Source organism: Podarcis muralis, chromosome 9, assembly GCF_964188315.1.
Source record: "Podarcis muralis chromosome 9, rPodMur119.hap1.1, whole genome shotgun sequence".
Taxonomy (NCBI): Eukaryota; Metazoa; Chordata; class Lepidosauria; order Squamata; family Lacertidae; genus Podarcis; species Podarcis muralis.
This window is the reverse complement of record NC_135663.1, coordinates 35,289-52,528: the sequence shown is the minus strand read 5'-3', so window position 1 is coordinate 52,528 and position 17,240 is coordinate 35,289. Positions and strand designations below refer to the sequence as shown.

Sequence of the window (17,240 nt, the reverse complement as noted above, 5' to 3'; positions counted from 1 at the left end):
CTCGCGTGGCAAATCAAGAAAAGGAAAGAACAAAATACAATTAACAAAATTATCTTAGAGGGAGAAGAAGTTGAAAATCCCAAAGCCATTAGGAAAGGATTTCTGGATTTCTATAAACATCTATATAACAACAGAGAAAAGAATAACACGAAGAAAATAGAAAGATTTTTAAAAGAAAAAGGTGTGAAAAAGATCCCAACAGACAAGAAAGACCGACTGAACACTCCAATAACAAATGAGGAAATAATAGAAACAATAAAAGAACTGAAGAAAGGGAAGGCACCAGGACCAGACGGTTTAACATCTAGCTACTATAAAGAACTGAGGCACGCCCTAATAGTACCAATAAAGGAAGTTATGAACAACATACTGCAACAACAAGATATCCCCGGAACGTGGAAAGAGGCCTTTATTACACTCATTCCAAAGCAAGATTCGGATTTGACACAAGTAAAGAATTATAGGCCAATATCTCTGTTGAACACAGACTATAAGATTTATGCTGGAATATTAGCAAAGAGATTAAAGAAGATATTGCAAGAAATAATACATGTAGACCAGGCAGGCTTTCTTCCGGGCAGGCAGATGAGAGATAATGTCAGGAATGTAATAAATATTTTGGAATATCTGTCTGTTAGGAATGAGAAGCAAGCCTTATTAATGTTTGTGGACGCAGAGAAGGCTTTTGATAATGTTTCGTGGGAATTTATGTTGAAAAATTTAGAAATGATGGAAGTGGGGAATGAATTTTACAACGGAATAAGGGCAATTTATTCGGAACAGAGAGCTAAATTAATTGTGAATAATATATATACAGAAGAGTTTAAGATATCGAAAGGTACTAGACAGGGGTGTCCCCTTTCGCCGTTACTATTCATAATAGTCCTGGAAGCCCTTCTGGGTTCAATAAGGAACAATGACAAAATAAAGGGGGTGACAGTCGGCAAAAATGAATACAAGATTAAAGCCTTTGCCGATGACATAGTTATAACGATTGAAGAACCAAAAAATAGCTTAAATGAGGTATTGAAGGAAATAGAACAGTTTGGCAAAGTGGCTGGGTTTACGCTAAATAAGAAAAAAACAAAAATAATGGTGAAGAATATAGATCAGACTCTAGTGGATGAACTGCAACGAGAATCAGGAATTGATGTGACCAAAAAAGTAAAATATTTGGGAATATGGTTGACCCCCAAGAATATTGACTTATATCAGAACAACTATACTCAGGTGTGGAACGGAATAAAGAAAGATTTGGAAGCCTGGGGTAGAATGAAACTGTCCTTTTGGGGCAGAATATCAGCGGTCAAAATGTGTGTGCTCCCAAAGATGATATTCTTGTTTCAGATGATCCCTATAATTAGGGGAATAAGTGTATTTAAAGAGTGGCAAAGAACGCTTTCGAAATATATCTGGCAGGGCAAGAAGCCAAGGATACAATTTAAGCTGCTGACAGACGCCAAGGAAAGAGGCGGTTTTGCCCTGCCAGATTTGAAACTCTATTACGAGGCGTCCTGTCTTTGCTGGCTAAAGGAGTGGATTAAACTGAAAAACAATAAATTGTTAGATCTAGAGGGCCATGACAATAGATCAGGATGGCACGCCTATTTGTGGCGGGAGAAAAAGAAAACCCACCAAGGCTTCACCAATCATGTCATCAGGGGCTCTATAATAGAGGTTTGGGACAGGTATAAAAATATTCTGGAATTCAAAACTCCGCACTGGTTGTCACCACTAGAGGTAATGACGGTAAAAAAAACGAATATGAGAACAAATTGGATAACTTATGGTGAATTGGTAGTGAAAGTGGGGGAGAAATGGAAATTTAAGCCATATGAACAAGTGAAGGATCAGGTCTATGATTGGCTACACTATTGTCAGGCAAATGCAATGTTTAACAAAGATCTTAAAGAAAGGGGATATATAGAAAAAGCGTCTAAATTCCAATCAAATATAATAGATAATGATGTCAAAATAATTTCGAAAATGTACAAAATACTTTTGGAATGGCAAACAAAGGACGAGGAAATCAAGTCGGTGATGATTAAGTGGGCCAGAGATTTTGGTTACAGCATACAACTGGAGGATTGGGAAAAGGTATGGAACGAAAATATGAAATTCACCGCATGTACAGCACTGAAGGAAAATACAATGAAGATGGTCTACAGGTGGTATATCACACCTGTAAAACTGTCAAAAATGTACAAGACATGTAACAAGTGCTGGAAATGCAAAGAAAAAGAGGGATCTCTCTTCCACATGTGGTGGGATTGTAGGAAGGTGAGGGGTTTCTGGGAATCGATTTATTGTGAACTGAAAAAGATGTTTAAATATTCGTTTGTTAAGAAGCCAGAATCCTTCCTATTAGGTATAACAGGAAGAGAGATAAAAAGACGGGATTACAAATTGTTCCAATATGCTGTGACAGCGGCAAGAGTACTGATGGCCCAGAGGTGGAGACAGGAGGAAATGCCGACTTTGAGCGAATGGAGGATGAAACTTATAGATTACGCCGAATTAGACAAACTGACTGGAAGAATAAGATATCAAAAGGATCAAAAATTCATTGAGGACTGGGGGAAGTTTGCGGTATATCTGGAAACTATATGTGATCAGCAAACAACGCTAGTGGGGTTTAAAGAGACTTTGTAATACTGTAAGGAATATTGCAAGACAGAATTAGAGAGGTGTAAACTAATAGTAAGCTAGCAATATTATATAGGAAAATGCGAGGAAATAAGAACAATGGACGATTGTGGGAGGTGCTGGTGGAGGCTCTAAAAGTGTAAATATGGAATTATGTTGTAACCAATATAAGTATAAGAAAAACTGAATAAAAATCTAAATGGCAAAAAAAAAAAAAAAAGAACCTGGAGTACTGGCGCACGGCAAGGTTCCTGAACCAGAGGCACATACGCTGGGCGGAGTTCTTTGCGGACTTCGACTTCAGGATAGAGTACATCCCAGGCGACAACGTCATGGCGGATGCACTGTCCAGGAAGCCGCAATACCTCGAGGAGGCGGCACCAGCGGCGGCCAAGCACATTTTCACACCGAAAGCGTGGGCGTGCGCTTCGGCAACCGTGGACCTGGATGCGGTACGTCGCGCGCTGCAGGACTCCTTCGCACAAGCCAAGATGGAGGAGGTGCACAGGGGCACGGTGAAGGACGACGAGTTCCAGATACGCGACGGATTGCTCATCCGCAAAGGGGCCCTCTACGTACCGGGAGACGACCTCCGCGCGAAGGTACTGCAGCAGTTGCACGACGCACCCACCGCCGGGCACTTTGGCAAAGAGAAGACCGTAGAATTAGTAGCCAGAGACTTTTGGTGGCCCAAGATGCGGGGGGAAGTCGCGGATTACGTCTCGAGGTGCGACACCTGCCAAAGGGCCAAGCCAGTGCACAAACCGCCAGCGGGACTGCTGGAACCGCTGCAGACACCGCTCGAACCGTGGGAGAGGGTGGCCCTGGACTTTGTCACGGATCTGCCCAGCTCGAGGGGCAAGACAGCAGTGCTAGTGGTGGTGGACATGTTCACCAAAATGGCCCACTTCATTCCGTGCGCGAAGGTGGCCACGGCGGAACAGACCGCCAAACTGTTCATAGACCACGTGTTCAAGGTTCACGGTCTACCACGGTCTATCCTGTCCGACCCGGGGCGACAGTTCATCTCGAACTTCTGGCAGAAGCTGATGGGCATCCTGAACGTCAAGATCAACCTAGCGTCGGCGAGACACCCGCAGACCAACGGACAAGCGGAGCGGGTCAATGCCATCATGCAGCAGTACCTGAGATGCTACGCAAATCAGCAGCCTGCAACATGGGTGGACTACCTGCCGCTTGCCGAGTTCGCCTACAACAACACGAAGCACGTGTCCACGGGGGTGACACCGTTCTTCACCAACAATGGGAGGCATCCCAGAACCTTCCCGGGATTAGAGAGAGTGGGGGAGGGGGAGCCACAGGCAGCGGACGCCTTCGCGTCAGAGTTGCAGGAGGTCCACGAACAGCTTCGAAGGCAGTTAGAACTAGCAAAGCACGCATACAAACTGCAGGCTGACAGACACAGAAGGGTTGGGGAAGACATACAGGTGGGAGACTGGGTTTGGTTAGCAGCCCAGGCAGTGCCGGCCAGATCGTTAGCGAAGAAGAAGCTCGGAAATAAGCAGCTAGGGCCTTACCAAGTCGAGGCACAGGTCAATCCAGTGGCCTTCCGGTTGACACTTCCGGAGGGATCCAGAATGCACCCGGTCTTCCATAGATCAGTGCTCACGCCCTACAAGGCACCTCACAGATTTCAGGAGCCAGGGACGGCACCAGACCCGCTCAGGGAAACGCCCACAAAGGGGGGGTCGCCAAGGGGGGAGCCCATCAACGAGGTCACAGAGATTTTAGACTCGAGATGGGGGGAAGAGGGAGTAGAATATCTTCTCACCAGAGAAGGTACCCCGGCCAGCGCCAACAGTTGGGTGCCGGACTATGCTTTGCAGGAACCTCTGCTCAAAGACGAGTTTCATGCCCTTTTCCCACACAGGCCCATGCCAGCCGAGTATTTCGACGACTGGCTTTTCACACCCACACTTTCAGCCAGCACATTCCAGGGGTTCGCCTCGGACGAGGAACCGGCACCAGACACACGCTCTCCGGAGGGATCACCCTCGGGGTCTGCCTCAGACCGCTCTTATTGGTGGGACGATCAACCAGAGGAGCAGTGGCGCAGGAAGTGGCTGGGGGGTCCTTGGCAGGCAACACCCTCAGATGAGAACGGGGAAGAGACGGACATGGACGTGTTGGGGGAGGACGTTGGGTTCGAGCACGGAGGCAAAGAGATGGAAGCAGAGGAGATAGACGTCGGCGAGAGCACGGAGGACGAGCCGGACTTATCCGGCTGGATGTACGCCACGGGGGACGAACTGTATCCGGCACTCACCCCCATAACGACGGAGCACCCAGTACCCACACCTGAAGGAGGGGAGGGGGGAAGGGGGGCTTCGAGGGGGGGATGGATGTCAGGGGCTCAGGAGCAGAGGCACAGGAAAGGGAGGAAATAGAGAGCGAGGGGGAGGAATCCGAAGGAAATGTTAACAATGACAGCGGCCCGAGGTCTCTGAGTCTTTCCAGCGAATCGGAAGATTCACAGAAAGGGGCTCCCATGGTCAGAGCAAGGGGGGTGCCTAGGGGGACACCCCAGGAAGAAGGGGCCAGAGGGGACTCAGAGAGCAGCAGTTGGAAATCAGGACCAGCTTCCCCACCAGAGCGCAGTAGGGGGGAGGAGTCCCAGGTATCGGGATCAGGCGGCTCACTGCCAGCGGGAGGAGATGAGTCAGGATTGGCCACGCCTCCATCGGAGAGCGAGGAAACGGTCAAGAGGAAGGTTGGAGGCTGGGCGCGCACGCCAAGTTCAAATGTACAGGAGGGTGGCGCAGTTGGTAGCCCGGATAGGGAGCCAGGTCCTAAAGCCCGCCGAAAGGAGGGACAGGAGTCAGGGGGGTCAGCGTCAGCGTCAGAAGAGTCCAGAAAGGAGGAGACCCCGGGGGGCAGAAGGACCCAGAGGAGAAAGGAGAGACGGAAGACGTGGAGTAAGGTTAGAGTCTTAAACTGGTGTACAGGGGGTGGAGACTCAGACGGAGCTTCGCCAGTCTAGCTTCTAAGACGTAGAGCTGCGCGCTGCGGCTTGAAAATGGAAACTGTACTTCAATAAAGACTTTTGTACATTACTACCGGCTAGCGTTGGTCCTCTGTGAGCTGGGACCTGGAGGCAGCTCTGACACATATGTTGTGATTTTAAATTTCTGCTGGGTTTCTCTCACCAAAGTGTACTTGCTCCAAAACTTGATCTTGGCTTACAAGGCACTCTTTTTTATATACCTATATAAATCTCCTTTTGTCTTTGTCCATGGAGTTTTCTTGGCAAGGATACTGGAGTGGCTTGCCGGTTCCTCCTCCAGGTGGATCACGTTTGGTCAAAACTCTCCACTATGACCTGTTCATCTTGTGTGCCCTGCTCGGCGTAGTTCATAGCTTCTCTGAGTTCTTTAAGCCCCTTCGCCATGGCAAGGCAGTGATCCATGAAGGATCACTGCCTTGCCGTGATCCTTTTTTTTTTGACCAAACTGCGGGAGGTAGTGGAGGACAGAGGTGCCTGGCGTGCTCTGGTCCATGGGGTCACGAAGAGTCGGACACGACTAAACGACTAAACAACAACAAATAAATCTCCTTTAAGCAGAGGTTGGATGGTCATCTCTCAGGGACAAGTTCGTTGAGATTCCTGCATAGCAGCGGGTGGACTAGAGGACCCTTAGCATCCCTTCCAACTCTACAATTCTATTATTCTAATTGGTATAGAAAAGTTATGAAATAAAATAAATCCCGCCCTTCCCAGGTCAGAAAACACATCATTGATATAGAATTAAAAACCATAACCTGAAAACATTTAAAGCATCCGAAATACAGCAATTTGTTGATACACAGTGCATAACACCATTCTCTTTATCGTAAAGGCAAAAATGGCCACAATACCATTGGGCTGATGGTGCAATACTCAATCAATTTGGACAGAATCAGGTCCACTCTCGGGAGAACTTCATCTTTGATTCCCAGGGCCACCTGCCCATAGCAGAGCAGAAGGGTGTTCCACTTGAAGTCCTGGGGGAGGGGGAGACAGTCAGTCTTGCCAGGATCCTGTCCAGCATTACAGGGAAGCCAAAGTCAATGGGATTACCCTCCTTCTATCATTCCCCCAAAGGTCCTTCCCTTCACTCAAGCAGCAGAGAGTTTGACTTTCTTTTTTGAGAAGACAAGATTCCTGGAATCCCTGCAGACAGAGGTGGCTCCTTAGTGCCCGCTTAGTGGAGAACGAGGTCAGAGGCCTCCCTGGTGAGACTGTGGAAAGTTCTGCAGCAGCCTCTCTGACTGCAGGCGGAGGTGGGAGTGGAGAATGACATGAATCAGCACAGTGCTGAATTCAGGGTGGTGAGGGCAGCTGCCTTGCGTGTCTAATGCATCCTGCAGGCACTCTGGGAAAGGCCAAGGATCTTGCCTTCTCTGTCCAGCCTTGGGCCCATGATGAGCCAGAGGTCACCAGGAGGGACTACGCAAAGCCTCCATTACAGGACTTGCCACACTTGCTTAAGGCAGTCTCATATGTTCTGGAGTCATTGCGACACAGAGAGACATTGCCAAACAGAGTGGAGCAGAGCAAGGAGTTTGGGAAGCCACAGCCAGCAGCAAGGAGGACCCAATGGTAATCAAGCACTTTTGCCCCATGCAACTAATGGGAGACAATGCAGAAGTCGCCTCACCCTCCCTGAGAACCAATGAGAACACCAGACTTTGGCTGTGTCATGAGCAGTAGGCTCGTACTGTAACCGGCAGGCTAGTTTTCGCAGAAGTACAACATAGCCATGTCCAAGAGAAACTCATAACTTCCATATTTATACTTGGGAATAAAAATTGTTTAATTTCAACAAAATATTTTGTTGTTGAAGAATATAAAAAGGAGAGGAAAATACAATACCATGAGCATCTCCCCTCCCCGCTGCCCTGGCAATGTACTACTTTTCTGAAATAATACCTGGCTGCTGCTTTCTGTAGATGTTTCATGGGTGGAATAAGCCTTGCTGAAGTTCTCCAAGGCTTTGAAAACCTCATCAAGGTGGCGAGACGCAGCCAAGCCAACTGCAGAAGCAATGCCCTGAAGGAGGAGGAACCAGCCAAAGGAAACAGGGTGAGGAGGGAGCAGGGTGTGTGCGCACATTGCCCCATCTCTGCACAAGTAGATGAGCCAAACCAGACCATGTTTGTCTAGGGCTATGCAAGTGTCCTGAGTTACACAAAACTCTTCCCTGGGCAGAGGAGCCAGGCAATGGGATTCTCTGAAAGGTTTCAGAAACAGAAGATTACAAATGCAAACATTTTAGGCACTTCAGCAGATCAGCACCCTTGGACGGCAAAGGGCTGCACAAGACATAAACAACACGCTAAAGATCTCTGCTAAATCCAATGGCCTTTTAGGATATAATTCTCAGGCAAGTCTCTCAAGGTGACCAAGAGACTGATGGCACTCCAAGGACTAACCCAAAATGCATTGTGACATCAGCATTCATGGATCAGAGGCCACCTTGTCAGAGACATGGAACGGCCACCTAAGCGGGCAAGGAGACCGCTTCTGAGGTTGCAGGGTTTGAACTCTATCCAGGTGGCTCTCCACCTGCTCACTGACGGCTCACTTGGTGCACCTGGCAATGAAACTCTGGCCCACAAGATAAAGTATTAGCCTTTCAGATGCCATAGGATTCTTGACTGTTGCAACCGAGCAAACCAACAAATCCAGCTCTTGTTCCTAGTCAGTCACCACCAGTTCAGACTCCATGATTAGACTTCTTTGCCCCAATATACATCACTTGATACTTGCTTATGTTGAAATGCACCTGCAGTTTTGCTGCCATTTCACTCATTTCACAAACTCTTTCTACAGCTTCTTACAATCCTGTGGTTTTTTTAAAAAAAATCACGCTAAATAACATAGTATCATTGTTCATCACCAAATTTGGCCACCTCACTGCTCACCCCCAACTCTAGATCTTTCATGAACACGTTAAAAAGCAGAGGTCTCTCCTTTCTTGTAACTTGAGTCCATTGGCATAGGCCCTACCCTCCAGAGCAGGAGAAAACAAGCTTGCTCCACCTACTTCCTTCCAATGGGAGAACTGCCTCTGCTTCCTGTTTCTTAACCAGTTATTGATCCACAAGGGGATCTTTATCCCATGACTATTGAGCTTACTCAGGGGTTTCTGGGATGCGGCATTTTATCAAAAGCTTTTTGAAAGCCCAATTACACAATGTCAACTGAATCACCCCTATCTGTATGCTTGTTACAAAACTCTCAAGGTTTTGTAAACTGTTTGAAGGTTTTCTTACAATCAAGTTGTGTAAGAATTGTGTGGGACGGAAATATACAAATAAAAGAATGCTAAAAGGTTAATGAGACAGGACCTAACCTTGCAGAAGCCATGCTGGTTCTGTTTCAACCAGGCTTGTCCTATCTGCTTCATAATTCCACATTTCATAATGCTTTCCACCGGTTTTCCCAGGACGGACAGTCATCTAACTGGCCTGTCATTTCCCAGATCTCTTCTGGGCCCCTTTTTGAAAACTGGTGATCCATCAGCTACTTTCCAGCTTGACTGCTGCATTTCCCATTGCCTTGCCCTTCAGAGAACTCCCTTCTGCTGGTCCTGTGGACAAGGAGGAGGCTGGAAACCTCTCACCTTTTGCTTTCCTCTTGGATTACTGAGTTGTGCCAATGGCCCAGCACCAGCCTTGGGCCCCCAGGGATGTGTCCAGGCCCTTGTGATCATGTCAGATTGGGCAGGAAATCAGGTGACAGATGTCCCAGGGGAGCCAACTCAAAGGCTTCCCTCCCACACTCAGAGCCACTTTTCTCCGGGACAAGCGAAGCTCAAATTCTTTCACCTGGTCAGTGAAATGCCCTGAGGATGGGTGCTCCTCTTTCTCCTCTGGGCCTCCCCACCTGCATTTCCCACGCCAGCCCAGCCCCCTATTCCCTGCCTCAGAAAGTGCAACACTTCACAGGCTGCTCTCCTTCTCCTGACCCACACTTCGCCCTCAGGTCCAAGCTGGGCCAGCAAGGACAGCAGGAGGGTGTGGGGCTTGTCTACAAATGCAACGATGGAGCCCCTTTCCTGGGAGGAGAGCAGCTGCCTTGCCTCACCGTGGCTTCCCAAGGTCCTCTGTGGTGCAAGGCCAGGAGATGGCTGAGCTGCTCCTGGACTAACTGAGAGTCATCTGAGACACGCAGGATGGCCCCATAATACTGATAGAGAAAGACCTGTTGGAAGAAGAGGAAGAAAACAAACATCCACAAGGTCACAGGGAGAACCTGGTGTGTGTGTGTGTGTGTGTGTGTGTGTGTGTGTGTGTATGGGTGGGTGTGGGTGTGAGGGTGTGGGTGTGGTTGACTGAGATTTCTTTTCCAAAGCATGTTACAATAGTGTTGTGAGCCTTGGTGGTAGTGGGCTGGGATAGGTGGTATGCCCAAGTCCCTTCTAATTCCTGGATCCAGCAAGGATTCAGTTGTTGGAATAGCCAGGCTAGCTTCTTGGTAAATTAATAGCCCCTAAGTATGTGCAGCTGGGGTAACAAAGGAAGTGGCTTTGTGCTGGTAGCTCTCCCTTCCTCAGCTGGCTTGTAGTTAGAAGGAGAAAAGGCAGAGTTGAGGCACGCGTGAGCTGGGCTGGAAGCAGGGGGCCGGCAGAAGCCTGAGAGGGAGAGACATGCTTTATTTCTGTTTGAAACCAAGGCTGTGACTATGGGAGAAGCAAGACCTTTTGGGGTTAATACATTGGTAGCTTGGTTTTCAAGTTTAATCCGTTCTGGAAGACTGTTCCAAAACCAAAGCATTCCAAAAGCAAGGTGCGCTTTCTCATAGAAAGTAATGCAAAATGGAATAATCCGTCCCAGACTTTTAAAAACAACCCCTAAAACAGCAATTTAACATGAATTTTACTATCTAACGAGACCATTGATACATAAAATGAAAGCAATAAAAAATGTACTGAACACACACAAAAAAAGAGCTACAAAAACAAAATAAATAGCAAAAACAGACAGACCTCAGCGTAACACTCAAAATGGAAGTGTGGCACTCAAATCGGAAGTGTAACACTCAAAATGGAGCATGTTTGGGTTCCGAAAAAAGTTTGCAAAGCAGAACACTTACTTCCAGGTTTGCAGTGTTTGGGTTCCAAGGTGTTTGAGTACCAAGGTGTCTGAGAACCAAGGTACCACTGTACTCTGAGCTCCTCCATCGTAGGCTGAGGTTGTATATGTGTGTAAATAAACCACAGGTCTTAAAGGCACCACATTCTCCACTGTCCCTCATTCCCAGGAAACTGAATGCTGGGGAAACACCTGGAACCTCTGGAATCTCTCACTGCTTGGAGACTGGGGTGGTGTGCAACATAGAAAGTCCTTCTTCATGCAGTACAAAGTTAAGCTGTGGAACTCCCTCCCACAGGAGGCAGGGATGGCCACCGACCTAGATGAGTTTAAAGGAGGAATGGACAAATTCATGGAGGAGGGTATGGCTTTGGGTGGCTCCTAGCCAGGATGGCTCTGCTCTGCCTCTACAGTTGGAGGCAGCAATGCTTTGGAATCCCAGTTGCTGGAAACAGCAGGAGGGGAGAGGGCTCTTGTGCTCAAATCTTGCTTGCAGGTTTCCCTTTGTGGTTGGATTAGGGGTTCAGGGGCAGCATTTTACAGCTGTAGGGAACTGAACTAATGGACAAAAGAAACATGAATGGATCACATGAAAACTCCATGAGAAACTTCTTCTGGAAAGCTGACTGGATTGCTAGGACCCCACTGACCCCAGGGGTGGCCAGAGCCCCAGGCTCTGCAAGCAGAGCAGTTCATGGGGCTTCCTTCTTCCACGAACCTTCTCTGGGCTTTGGTCGTTCTGGGTCTGCTGCACTCTCATCAACTCACGGCTGAGCTCTGCACAGCAGGCCTTGTCCGTGACGTCAATCAGGAGCCGCTCCACAAACTGCAGGACACAAAAGGAAGAAACAGACTGAAGGGCAACAGCTGGCTCTTCCCAAGGCCCTCCACTGCGATGCCAAATGCTTTGGAGTGGCCTTCAAGATCGCCCAAATACATCCCTTGATTTTGTTTTAAAAACCTGACTGGTGCCTAAGGGTCCCCACTGTGGTGCCATCAGCAGAGAAAGGCTGTTTGAACTTAGCCAGCAAATTTAATGTACTTTAATATCACCCCACCCCACAAGTTAGAACAGCCCCTCTGTGACATAGGTGCACCAGTTTCCTCCTGCCTCATGACTGGTTGGCTCTGCTTAGGTCACCTGAATAAATGCCCCCCCCCCCGCCCTTGAGGAAGAAGAGCTCTCACCTTACCTCCACCAGCTTTCGCTCCCACACATCAGTCTTGTAGGCGTCACTCTCTGTAAAGGCTGCATAGGAAAGGCAGGCAGTGGATCAGGGCCACTGAGTTTCATGAGCATCATAAAGCGCTTCAGACACTAAGTCTGTGGAGCAAGCAAGGATTGGTCCTTTTGGCCTATGCAATGCTAAATCTGATGGTGTGGGCTTCAAATGCATATCATAGGTCCTTGCATTTGAAGCCCATGCCATTATAGGCTGCAATCCTAACCCCACTTTCCTAGGAGTAAGCCCCACTGAATACAGTAGGACTTACTTCTGAGTAGACATGGTGGTAATGGCGGTGTCAGACTGTGCACCAATATAAACACAAGCTTATCAGCAGCACTCAAACTTTGTGTGTCCAGAAGAGATTTGCTAGGCATTTCCCCAGAGCTCATTTGCAGGCTTCAGCAGCAGCCATGGGCAGTTCATTAGCAGTTTTCCAAATCTGTGAGGCAACCTTTGTTCATGGGAGGGGCAGGAGAGGCATAAGGGGAACAATGAGGGACCGTGGGGGAGAGACAGGCAGCGTCCGCTGTGCAGGGCCTCTCTTAGAACACACTGTCTGGGTATTTGCCCCCATCTGCCCCAGTATAATAAGGGGTGGTGGCCGTTTTCTGTGATGGACACAGACCAGCAATGCTGGTCCTGTGCAGAATTCCCAGGGACCTGCTGATGGAAGCTGGCTGCTGCCTCTGGCTCATTTGGCTGAGCAGGTCTAGTTTTCTCAAGGTGACCCCTATCCCAAACACACCAGAGGACTTTGGATCAGAACCAGCTCTGTTCTGAAGACACAGAGGCAGAGTGGAAAGGGAGTACTGGGAAGGACAAGGCTTTTGTACCTTTGTTTGCCAGTTTCCCCAGAACACAGAGGATGCTACGGTATGGGAGCAGCCGCCCTTGGAAGCCGTCCAGGAGTTTGCTCAGCACTTCTACTGGGAAGTGGTTCCAGAGGGCCACCAGGATGTCACCAGCTGCATCCTGGTACAGGTCCCGAAGATCCTGCAGAAGCAAAGGGGATATAAATGTCAGGTGAGCAGCTGAGGCCACTTGCCCATTTCTGCTCTGTGGGGAGTGGGGGGCACTGCAGCTGAAGGGACCTTTCACTCAGGCACCCCCCACCTGCTGTATTTCTAACAGGTGCGGACAAAGCTGTTGGTCAGGGTAATATGGTGAAAGGTTGTTTGCCAGAAATTATCATCACAGGCCATTGAAAGACAAGAAGCAGCTCCTTCAGTTTAGCCTGGAAACATGTTGGCAGGGGGGTTGTGGAAGATCCCTGGAACATGCTCCAGCTAACTGGTTGTGGTAAATACTTGGGCAGCTGCATTTCAAGGCACCTGAGATTCCCAGAGCACCTGCGAGGGCAGATGCATGTGGAGCACATTGCAGAAATCTCATCTGGACCACTGCAGGACCCAGAGGGCAGATAACTGAGTCTGTGTATAAGAGCAAAGTGGTCAAAGGCACTTCTGGCTACTGCTGCCTCCTGGCCACACAGAGGCCAGGCTGTGCCCAGGGCTCCTCCCTGGTGAACCTGCGGGTTGTGCAGGACTCCTCACTAGACTCCTCTGTGAACATTTGTGTGGGGTGGGGCTGGTTGCTCCTAAAGAGAACCTCCCTGGACCCCAAGGTGCTTGACAATTACCACCCTGCCACAAATACCCCTTTGGGTGTGAGGTGGTTGAGAAGGTGGTGGCAGTCCAGTTGCAGACACCCTTGGTGGAAATGGGTTCTCTTGACCCCTTCCAGCCTGGCTTCAGGCTCTGCTTTGGGGCAGAATCTGCCTTGGTCAACCTGGTAGAGAACTGTCTTCAGGAGAGGGATGAGAATGAAGACCTTGCTGCTCTGTGGCTTTCATCACCACTGACCATGGCCTCCTCTGGGCCTTCTCCATGAGCTGGTGGCACTGTGGTCCAGCAGTTCTGCTCCTACCTATGAGTCCAGTCAGAGAATAACACTGGGGGATTATGCTGCCCCTTGGCAGTTGTGCTGTTGGGGTCTGCAGGGCACCATTTTACCCCAGCGCTGTTTAACATCTATATGAAGCCATTGAGAAGGTCTCTGGGAGGTCTGGGGCAGGGTTTCAGCAGTATGGTGATGGCACCCAGCTCTGTTTCTGTCTTGCATCTGACTTGGAAGAGGCTGTGACTGTTTTAAGCCAGTGCCTGGGTGCAGTGGTGAGCTGGATGAGGCCAACAAACTGAGAAAGAATCTTGGTAAGATGGAAGACTCGGTGAAAAGAGTCTCCAAGGTCTGGGAGTTGGGGAGCTCATCAGTTGTGGATGGAGTTATTCTCCCTCTGAAGAAACAAGTGCATTGTTTGGGGAGCTCCTAGACCCATCTCTGTCACTGAAGGGTCAGATGATGTCTAGGGAAAAGCAGCTACGGTCAGCAAAGACTGGGATGCCAACCACACCTTTTTCTTAGCTGCTATGACTGGGGATAGGCTAATGGGATGGCCTGTTGTTCCACCAGGGCTCTGATTGAATGAAATTCTCCCGTATTTGCAATATGCCCAAGTACTGGAAATTATTGGGTTGCTTATATCCTTATTTTTATTATGTATTTTGTGCTTTTTATATTATAATTTTATGTTGTGAACTGCACTGGGATCTACAGATGAAGGGTGGTATACAAAATTAATGAAAAAATAAATAAAATATTGCAAGGCTTGAAAGGTGGTGGGAGAGAGCCAGCATCGCTCACTCCTTCAGCTTAGTGATATAAAGGTAAAGGTAAAGGTACCCCTGCCCGTACAGGCCAGTCTTGACAGACTCTAGGGTTGTGCGCCCATCTCACTCTATAGACCGGGGGCCAGCGCTGTCCGGAGACACTTCCGGGTCACGTGACCAGCGTGACATTGCTGCTCTGGCGAGCCAGAGCCGCACACGGAAACACCGTTTACCTTCCCGCTGGTAAGCGGTCCCTATTTATCTACTTGCACCCGAGGGTGCTTTCGAACTGCTAGGTTGGCAGGCGCTGGGACCGAGCAACGGGAGCGCACCCCGCCGCAGGGATTCAAACCGCCGACCTTTCGATCGGCAAGCCCTAGGCGCTGAGGCTTTTACCCACAGCGCCACCCGCGTCCCAGCTTAGTGATATAGGAAGCATCTATTTCACCAGTTCGCTCCTTACTGTGGTCCTCAGCATATCTTCAGCAGCTAGTTTGATGATGACTTTAGCCAGTTTGTAGTCTACGCTATGTGCCGACCTGATCACAGCCTGCAGGATTTCATTAATACGCAATCGATGCTTTGGAGAGATCTGCAAAAAAGAAGGAAATGCTAAAGGAAACCCAAAGTCTCATGTCAAGTGCCAAAGGTGGTTTGTGGATGCATGCAAAAAGCAGCAAAGGCCAGCATTGGATTCACTCAAGGCACCCTGAAAAAAGAAGAGAAAAGAAGCTGTCAGGGGTTCTGAACCCACACCTGACTCCTCAAAGAATTCATGCTGGTGAGAAGCCACAGAAATGCTTGCAGGGAGAGACAGATTTAAGGTTAGCACAAGGCCCCTCACATCTCACTTGGAGGACTACAAGGCTTTCCTCTCACAGAACAGGGGTGGATCCTGAACTCCCCTGCCCTTGTGGGCCATTGTAACAGTTGGCTGGGGCCTCTTTCCTGTCACTCACCTGATGACCAAGCTGAAAAAAGAGATTCCTTTGCAGACATGGCTGGCGCCAGAGGAAGGTCCTTTGTTGCACCAGCTTCCATTCAAGCAGGTGCCACAAAGGGGCCTGCTCTGGTCAGTGGTGGTCAGCTGCCCTCTGTAACGATCTCTGGCAGGCAAGCAAGCCCTGATAAGAAGTAATGATTCTCCGACAGTTTTATGTATGTTTATTTACAACCCCCCCCCCCCACATCCAGAGCACAGCTTCTCGCCTGCTCACATTTACAATAGTTGGTCAGCCTGAATCTTCGCCCCTCCCACAGCAGGAAGGACGTCAAACTCCCGCTTTCCCCCTTTTGCCCTTCTGATCTTATCCAGATGCCTAGAACGGGGGCTGAGAGGCTGGCCTGCCCCCTCCCCACTGGCCTCTGCTTATCTGCTATGCTCTGGCTGCGTCTTCCCCAGGAAGGGGGGTTTGAACTGCCCTTTCTTGACTCTGTCAGCCAGCTCTCATCTGCAGAACTGTTCCCTCGTTCACTTAGTTCAATTTCTGAGTCTAACTCTTTCCCTGTGCTCTGGGGGGGGGGGGGGCACATTCCTGACACCCTCCCACCAATTTGCCTCACCCCCACACCCCAACACCAAGACGGAGCAGTCCTCCTTGTGTCCCCCCGTGAGCCACCCTTTCTGCTTTCTCCTTTCTGGCCACACTCACCATCGCAGTCTGTGTGTCTGACTCTCCCAGACACCACTCTGCTTCACATAAATGCTTCAGAAGTGCCCAGACGGACACACCAAGCTGCAGCCGGGGGGCCTGCAGGTCCCCCTGCCCCCTGCTGCTCCCAAGGTCAGTAGGTGCCTTTGGCAGGTGGTGCTTGCTTGGAAGTGCCTAAGGAACATCCAGAAAGGTTCCAATGGCAGAAGAGCCCTTCTGATGGGTGCTCTTCCTGATGGCTGATAATGGCTCCAAGTTCAAAAAGCATCTTGAGAGGCAGAACACAACATGATTCACCTAAGGGTGTTTTGACTATGAGGATGTAGAAACCACATTTTATAATAATAATAAGTTTATTATTTATACCCCACCAATCTGGCTGGGTTTCCCTATGCCATAAATGATGTGTAATCATTGGGGGTCACAAGCAGACCAGATCCAGGAGACCCTCGGTTCCCTTCTGCAGCTAAGCCTTATTGCCATTGCTATTTAACACCCACATGAGGCATTTGGGAGCATCTCACAGTCACAGAGTTTTCCTGCCTACCTTGTGGATGCTCTGGCGATACTTGCAGATGGCCCGCAGGACCCCGGCCAGCTTGGTCTCTGCCAGGGCACACAGGTTGTCGATGGAGGCCTGCACCAGGAAGGGACCAGTTCCTTCCCGGAGATTCCTCAGGTTGCAGAAGCAGATCTGTGATTCTGGTAAAAAAAGGAAAGAGTGAACCCTGACCAGGCCATTCTGAATGGGTCATTTATTTTTTATTAACATTTATGCAAGTTCTATGAAGAGGTAAAAGCAGTTATGATTAAATGGGCACAAGATGTAGGTCACAACCTTATGATGGAAGATTGGGAAAAATTATGGAAAACTGACCTAAAATTTACAGATTGTTCCCTATTGAAGGAGAATTACATGAAGATGATGTACAGCTGGTACACAAGACCAG

At 49.0% G+C, this 17,240-nt stretch overlaps 1 protein-coding gene across 1 annotated transcript in view; it reads right to left on the bottom strand.

Annotated features, from left to right (window-relative positions):
• LOC114603784 (maestro heat-like repeat family member 5) overlaps positions 1-17,240 on the bottom strand; it is a 50,266-nt gene that overhangs the window by 22,863 nt on the left and 10,163 nt on the right. Inside the window, exons 3-10 of the mRNA XM_077933644.1 lie at positions 16,838-16,992; positions 15,102-15,230; positions 12,806-12,965; positions 11,937-11,992; positions 11,462-11,569; positions 9,737-9,853; positions 7,577-7,696; positions 6,523-6,648 (exon numbers count right to left, since the gene is read on the bottom strand). Of these exons, the coding sequence (XP_077789770.1) occupies positions 6,523-6,648; positions 7,577-7,696; positions 9,737-9,853; positions 11,462-11,569; positions 11,937-11,992; positions 12,806-12,965; positions 15,102-15,116 (702 nt within the window). The 5' untranslated portion in view covers positions 15,117-15,230; positions 16,838-16,992. The remainder of the gene's footprint in view (positions 1-6,522; positions 6,649-7,576; positions 7,697-9,736; positions 9,854-11,461; positions 11,570-11,936; positions 11,993-12,805; positions 12,966-15,101; positions 15,231-16,837; positions 16,993-17,240) is intronic.